General features: G+C 50.8%; 1 protein-coding gene across 5 annotated transcripts in view; it reads left to right on the top strand.

Moving 5' to 3' along the window:
• The window catches only part of Dock6 (dedicator of cytokinesis 6), a 51,989-nt gene that overhangs the window by 38,472 nt on the left and 6,027 nt on the right, over positions 1 to 7,490 (top strand). For all 5 annotated transcript variants that reach the window (XM_031343568.1, XM_031343567.1, XM_031343566.1 and 2 more), the window contains 4 exons: positions 252 to 413; positions 1,554 to 1,654; positions 4,021 to 4,213; positions 4,297 to 4,440. In XM_031343568.1, the coding sequence (XP_031199428.1) occupies positions 252 to 413; positions 1,554 to 1,654; positions 4,021 to 4,213; positions 4,297 to 4,440 (600 nt within the window). The remainder of the gene's footprint in view (positions 1 to 251; positions 414 to 1,553; positions 1,655 to 4,020; positions 4,214 to 4,296; positions 4,441 to 7,490) is intronic.

Here is a 7,490-nt window from a genome sequence, read left to right as displayed (position 1 = left end):
GTCTCCACGGAGCTCATCCAGGGCTCTGGCTTCAGGGGCGGGACAGAGCATTGCCACAGGACCCAGGGATGATCAGCAAGTATCACCCAGTGTCACAGGCCAGGAAGAGGGGTCAGAACGTGGGAAGTGTGCATGGGGAGGTGGATGGGAAGAGGTAGCCGTGGCAGCCGACAGGTCAGCAGGTTTAAAGGATCCAATGTGGGGAGCCTTGGCCCTGAGGCTCTCAGGGTAACGCTGCCCCCCTGCTCCATCAGAACTTTGCCCGTGTGAAGATGCTGGTGACCATGTCCCTGTCGTCCCTCGTGGGGACAACTCAGAACTTCAGTGAAGAGCATTTGAGACGGTCCCTCAAGACCATCCTTACCTACGCAGAGGAGGACATAGGGCTGAGGGACAGCACCTTCGCTGAGCAGGTGATGCCAATGGTGGTCCTCCCCTGCTGTGGACAGCATGCGGGTGTGCCTTGATGTCCTTTTGGTTTATTTGTCTATCTGTCTGTTTGTTTATTGGCATTTATATTCATTTATATTATTTAGTATTATGAGACAAGGTCTCACGCTATAGCCCAGGCTGGCCTCAGACTCACAGCAATCCTCCTGCCTCTGTTACTTGAGTGCTGGGATTTTACAAATGATACACCAAGATAAGCCTTATTTTTGTGTGTGTGTGTGTTTGAGATAAGTTTTCTCCCTCCCTTCTCTCTTTCCCTCCCTTCCCCCACCACCCAGTCAAGGAGGCCTAGATCTTATTATGTAGCTGAGGCTGGCCTTGAACCTGTGACTTTCCTGCTCCTGCTTGCTGTGTTCTGAGGTAACTGGAATCTGCCAACTTCTTTGTCTTCTTGTGGATGTCTCAGTCTTAGCCAAGGCTGATCTGGAACTCTTTCTGTGGTCTAGGATGAGTGTGGAGGTGATCCTGGCTCTGCCTCCCCAGGGTTAGGACTGCATGGCGTATTCATGTGCACACCCAGCCTGCCCTGTTATTCTCTGTCTGACACCACTATGCCTTTGCATGTATACTTGTATGTACATGCACGTGGAAGGCAGAGGTCAACAGGGGGTGTCTTCCTCAGTCTTCCTCCACCTTATTTCGTTGTGGGCAGTGGGTTTTATTTGGGGGGATGGAGCTTTTTTTCAGATGGGTCCCACTGTGTACCTCTGGCTGTCTTGGATCCTATTATATAGACCAGGCTAGACTCAGACTAGCCTCCTATGGGCTTCCCTGCTTCCTGGGTGCTGGGGTTAAAGCATGTGCCATTGTGTCAGTTCCACCTGAGTTTAAAGACAGTCTCACTGAGCCTGGAACTCATTGGTTCAGCTAGTAGGCTGCTCAACGGTGCCCACTCTGCCCCTTCCCCTCCCCCAACACTAGGACTGTAGCCAAGCCTTACCACTGCCACGCTTGGCTTTTTATTTGGGTGCTGGGGAGCAAACTCAGGTCACTATGCTTGCATGGGAAGCACTTTTTGCCACCGAGCCATCTCCCCAGCCCCTCTCTCCCATCCAGCCCCGACCCTGTTGTCCTTGCTGACCCTGGACATCCTTGTGCTCCAGGTTCAGGACCTCATGTTCAACCTGCACATGATCCTGACAGACACGGTGAAGATGAAAGAGCACCAGGAGGACCCCGAGATGCTCATGGACCTCATGTACCGGTGAGGGCAGGAGTCAGGCTGGAGGGGGGAGTGCCGGGTGAGGGTGGTCACAGGAGAACACACAGAGACGGCCACGTGTGTCAGTTCTCCAGCACTAGAACACACACCCAGGACAATCAGCTTCAAAAGAGAAAAGTGTAGACCAGCAAGTCTGCTCAGTAAACATACCCGCCACCAATGCTGATGACCGGAGTTCAAACCCCGGGGCCCACATGGTGGAAGGAGAGAGCCATTTCCCTCAGGTTGTCCTCAAGCCTCCAAACATGCATGATAAAGCATTTATGTGCCTCCTCTCCATACGTATATTATATGTACATAGGCAATAAAACAAGTGTAAAACAAAACCAAAAACATAAATAAATAAAAGAGGGAGGGAGGGGGCGGTTCATCTAAGCTCATGGTTCTGGAGGTTTTGATCTACAGCAGTTGGCCTGTAGCTTCTTTGGGCCTGTGAGAGGGCTGCACCCTGCGGTAGGAGCTTGTGGCCCACTGAAGCCACTCGTCTCCTGGTGAGGAAGCTAGGCAGCCGGCAGGAAGAGTCTGGGTCCCCCAGTAAGTGAAAGTGAAGAAAATAAGTAATGGCTGGCCATGGCTGATGCAGTTGATAGACTGTCTGCCCAGCGCATACACCCCAGGTTCATCTCAAGCAGTGCTGGAGATGCCCTGGCGAGTGCTAAAGGCACCAGCACTCGGGAGGTGGAAGCAGGAGCCGGAGCCATTTATGGTCATTGGTGGCTACGTGGGGAGTTGGGGGCAGGGTTTTTGTTTGTTTGTTTTGTTTTGATTTGATTTTGATTTTGATTTTGTAAACAGGGTTTCTCTGTGTTGCCCTGGCTGACCTGGAACTCACTTTGTCAAAAGACCAGGCTGGCCTTGGACTCCCATCTGCCTGCCTCTGCCTCCCAAGTGCTGGGATTAAAGGTGTACCATACCAAGCCAGCTTTCTATTGCTGTGACATAGCAATTTGGGGAAAAAAGGTTTATTTGGTGCATATGTCCCAGTCATGTTCTGTCACAGAGACAGGAAGTCAGGGTAGAAGGTCAGGGCAGGAGTCAAAGCAGTGGCCAAGGAGGAACACTGCTTACTGGCTTACTCAGTTTTCTTATACAACCCAGGACCACCTACCCAGGGGTGTCATCACCCAGAGTGGGCTGGGCCATCAGCCATTAGTTAGGACTGCACTCCACAGACTTACCTACAGCGAATCTTATGGACACATCTTTTTGTTTTGTTTTGGGTTTTTTGTTTGTTTGTTTTTTGTTTTGTTTTGTTTTTTGAGACAGGGTTTCTCTGTGTAGCCCTGGCTGTCCTGGAACTCACTTTGTAGACTAGGCTGGCCTCAAACTCAGAAATCCGCCTGCCTCTGCCTCCCAAGTGCTGGAATTAAAAGGCGTGTGCCACCACTGCCCAGCTGGATGCATTGTCTTAATTAAGGTTCTTCCCAGATCACTCTACCTTGTGCCAAGTTGACAAAAAGAACTAAGCGGATCAGGTGGCTAGCCAGAGGGGTACATGACCCCTGCCTCAGAAACAACAAACAAAGAAAGATGAAAAGGGGGGCTGGAGAGATGGCTCAGCAGTTAAGAGCACTGACTGCTCTTCCAGAGGTCCTGAGTTCAATTCCCAGCAACCACATAGTGGCTCACAACCATCTGTAATGGAATCTGATGCCCTCTTCTGGTGTGTCTGAAGACAGCTACAGTGTACTCATAAATAAAATAAATAAATCTTTTAAAAAAAAAAAAAAGAAAAAAGAAAGACGAAAAGGGACTCATCCCAGCACCACACAAACTGGACATGTGCCACACACCTGTAATCCCAGACCTCAAGGGAGAAACAGGAGGTTCAGAAATTCAAAATAATCCTGAACTCCATAGTAAGTTCCAGGTAGTCCTAGGCTACATGAGACCTTGTCTCAAAAATAAAAGAGTAGCCGGTAGTGGTGGTGCACGCCTTTTAATCCCAGCACTTGGGAGGCAGAGGCAGTCGGATTTCTGAGTTCGAGGCCAGCCTGGTCTACAGAGAGTTCCAGGACAGCCAGAGAGCTATGCAGGGAAGCCTTGTCTCGAAAAACCAAAAAATAAAATAAAATAAAATAAAATAAAAAATAAATAAATAAAAATAAAAATAAAAAAATAAAAGAGGAAAAAGGAAAAAAAGAAAAAATAAAAGTTAGACAAGGCAATGAGGATGAGTAAAAGGATGGAGAAAACTGGGATTGGGTGAAGGGGTGGGGCCATGGCAGGGCGGGGCAATGCAGACCAATAGGCAATGGTTAGATGGACAGAAGGTAAATAGATGCGGGGAAGGTCCAGGCTGGACAAACAGAGACAGGTGCTGATCCCCCTGCTGTCCTGCACCCCAGAATTGCCCGGGGATACCAAGGCTCTCCAGACCTGCGGTTGACATGGCTGCAGAACATGGCTGGCAAACACGCAGAGCTGGGCAATCATGCAGAAGCTGCCCAGTGTATGGTCCATGCCGCTGCCCTGGTGGCCGAGTATCTTGCCCTCCTCGAGGACAGTCGCCACCTGCCTGTGGGCTGTGTGTCCTTCCAGGTGAGTGTTCAGGGTGCCTGAGAGGTAGAGGAAGGCCTGTTTGGGTGAAAGCTGGGTCTGATGCCACCTCCCTTCCTCCCCAGAATGTCTCATCCAATGTGCTGGAGGAATCTGCCATCTCTGATGACATCCTGTCGCCAGATGAGGAGGGCTTCTGCTCTGGGAAAAACTTCACAGAGCTGGGTCTGGTGGGGCTGCTGGAGCAGGCAGCTGCCTACTTCACCATGGTGAGGCCTGGGGGTTCAGGACACAAACCTAGGACAATGTGGCATGGTCAGACAGCTCACCAAACATTTTCCTGGCCAGGGATTTAGAACGGGGAGTAAGGGGCAGGCATGGCAGTGCATTTGGGACACTGAGGCAGTAGGATTGGAAGTTGAAGCCAGCCTGGACTACCGAGCCATTTTCCTCCAAAGAAAACAAAATTGGCTGGGACTGGGGCTAGGGCTGGCATACACACAGCCCTGGGTTCTGTCCCCATCACCCCGTTAACTACGCATGGTGTTGCATGCCCATGATCCCAGTACTCACTAGGTAGAGGCAGGAAGATGATAAGTTCCAGGGCATCCTCCACATTATAGCAAGTCCTAGGCCAATCTGGGTTATGGGCATTTCTGTCAAAAGAAAGAGAAGAAAGGAGGAAAGAAGGAAAGAAAAAACAAGAAGGAAAACTAAAACCAACACCTGGAGCACAAATGGCACTGGGATTGGGAGAGTGTTTGCCTAACAATGGAGGCCTAGGTTCAATCCCCAGTGCCACCGCAGGGTGGGGTAGGAAAAATATGGGGCTAGGAGACGGCTCAGTCGTTGCTATGCCTGTCAGTCAAGCATGAGTTTGAATCTCCAGAAAAGGCCAGGCCTGACAGTGAAAGCTTTGGAGTCTGAGGATTCTGAGGGCTTGTGGGCCAGCTCGTCTCCTCAGACGGCAAGCTCCAGCTCAGTGAGGAACCCTGTTTCAGAAAATAAGGTAGTGTGCAGCAGATGAAGGCACCCAGTTCCAACCTCTGGCCTTCACACGTGTGTGTGGTGTGGGCGCACACACACACACACACACACACACACACACACGCAGGCACGCACACGGGAGCACACACACACACACACACACACACATCCTCTGAAAGGGCTGGGGTGTGGCTAAACTAGAAGAGCAGTGGCCTAGCAGGCATGAAGCCCCAGGTGCCATCCCTAGTACCTCAGAAACCTGCCCACACTCAGGAGGTAGAGGCAGGAGGACCAGAAGTTCAGGGTTGGCCTGGACTCACAGAACCAACCCTTTGAAAATAAGAGGCAAGCAGAGAATTGGGCCCTGGAACCACTGCTGCCTTTCTCTTCACAACCCCTCACAGAGGCCTGTGCATTAAGTTCTAGAACTTTGAAGTACACATAAAAGAAGGTGGGTTTTGTATCTCTCTTTTCCCAGCCTTACTCTAGCTATGAAGCCAGCCTCCAGACTTACTGTTGTTGGTCCTTGGACAGTTTCTGTTTCTGGGAATGCTGTCTTGGCCAGTTAAGACAGGAGCTGGGGTCAGCCCAGTGGAGCACCAGGTTAGCCAGAGGCAGCTCTGGGTTCCCATCCCAGTGCAGCAGAACTGACATGCCAGCGACTTGGGAGGGTGAGGAAGTCTCAGGAATGCAGGTCATCCTGAGGCTGAATAGTGAGTTTGAGGCCAGCCTGGGCTACATGAGACCCTGTCACAAACAAACAAAAAACAAAACCAAAGAGGCTCATGGTGCAGCATGGTGAGAGAGCACTTGCCTAGAGTGGGGTGCATCCAGCAGAAAAGCAAAGGATCAAATCTGCCGCCTCACGCACCCCAGCGGCCCTATATTTAACAAGATCTGGAAGATCCCCTTTCTTGATGAAGTCTAAGAAGCTCCAGCTTCACGAAGATCCCCCTGCCAGCCCTAAGCCTCACAGGTGCCTCCTAGCACTCCCACCTGAGGAAGTCTCCATGGCCCTGTCCACAGATGTGGGAGCAGGACAGCGCCTAGGGTGGAGCACATCCCAGTAGCTTGTGGGGTGATGTGCACCAGGATGGGTGCACGCGCTTATTTGTTTTTCCTTTTGAATTTTTTAATTTATTTGTGTGGGGGTGGAGTACTCAGTGTGCCTTGGCTCTCTGTGAAGGTCAGAGACAATATGCCCCAAATTAACTCCCCCCTCTCACCGTGTGGGTTCTGGGACTCAAACTCAGGTCGGCAGGCTTGGTCGAGCATCTTTACCCATGGGGCCGTGTTGTCCTGTGTATCGGATAATAATTTATAGAAATATATATTTTATAGAAATCCTAATGTTGGATGCACCACCACACTCAGCTAAGAATGGTTTGTTTTTGTTTGTTTGTTTGTTGTTGTTGTTTCAGTACAGTTTTCTGTCCATGGTTAACTGAGTGGGAAGTATAAAAACTGCCTGTGTCTTGTTGGGAGGAGGGGTACTTTTTAAGTTTTCTTACCAGGTTGTCATGCCAACCCCTAATGCACTTTGAATACATCTCCTCCCATGTTTCCCCTTCTCATTTTTTGAGAGAAAGGCTTACAATAACCCAGGCATTCCTCAGGTCGCCTATACAGTGGAGGATGGCCTTGAACTCTTGGTCCTCACACCTCCACTTCCAGACCACAGGGCTTGCAGAAGTGGCCCCCAGACCTGGTTTGCATGCATGTCCTCTTCCCCCAGTATACATAGCCTCCCCCATTGTCAACACCCCACGCTGGCTTGTATGTTGGCTCCAATCGATAAAGCTCCATTGACAGACACAATATTGTCGTTCCCCCACCCCACCCCCCCGCCCCCGCCCCTGCCCCACAGTCCAGAGTTCACAGCCAGGTCAGTCTAGGTTATATACATAGTCTGGAGGCTTTAGCACACATTCAGCTCCACAGACCCCACTGTAGGATTGTCCATAGGCCACTTCCCGGAGTCTCAATCTAAAAAAGCCCAAACCAGGAAAATCAGTTAGCACATTCCTCCTTCCTGGGATTAAGATTACTCTACCTCCTCCTCCACCTCCTCCTCCCCCTCATCTTCCTCCTTTTCTTCCTCCTCTCCCTCCCCCTCCCTCTCTCTTTTCCTCCTCCACCCTTCCCTCTCCCTTTTCCTCCCCTTCTCCCTCCTCCTCCTCCTCCTCCTCTGTGTAGTGGTAGGATGGAACCCAGGGTTTTATGCATGCTGCCCAAGTACTCTACACACTGATTTCATCCTCAGTGCCCTCCGGGCGTGTGTGTGTGTGTGTGTGTGTGTGTGTGTGTGTGTGTGTGTGTGCATATGTGCGCG

The sequence above is a fragment of the Mastomys coucha genome, unplaced genomic scaffold, assembly GCF_008632895.1.
Source record: "Mastomys coucha isolate ucsf_1 unplaced genomic scaffold, UCSF_Mcou_1 pScaffold23, whole genome shotgun sequence".
NCBI classification, from domain to species: Eukaryota; Metazoa; Chordata; class Mammalia; order Rodentia; family Muridae; genus Mastomys; species Mastomys coucha.
Note: the sequence above shows the minus strand (reverse complement) of the source record. Positions and strands in the feature narration are given on the sequence as shown.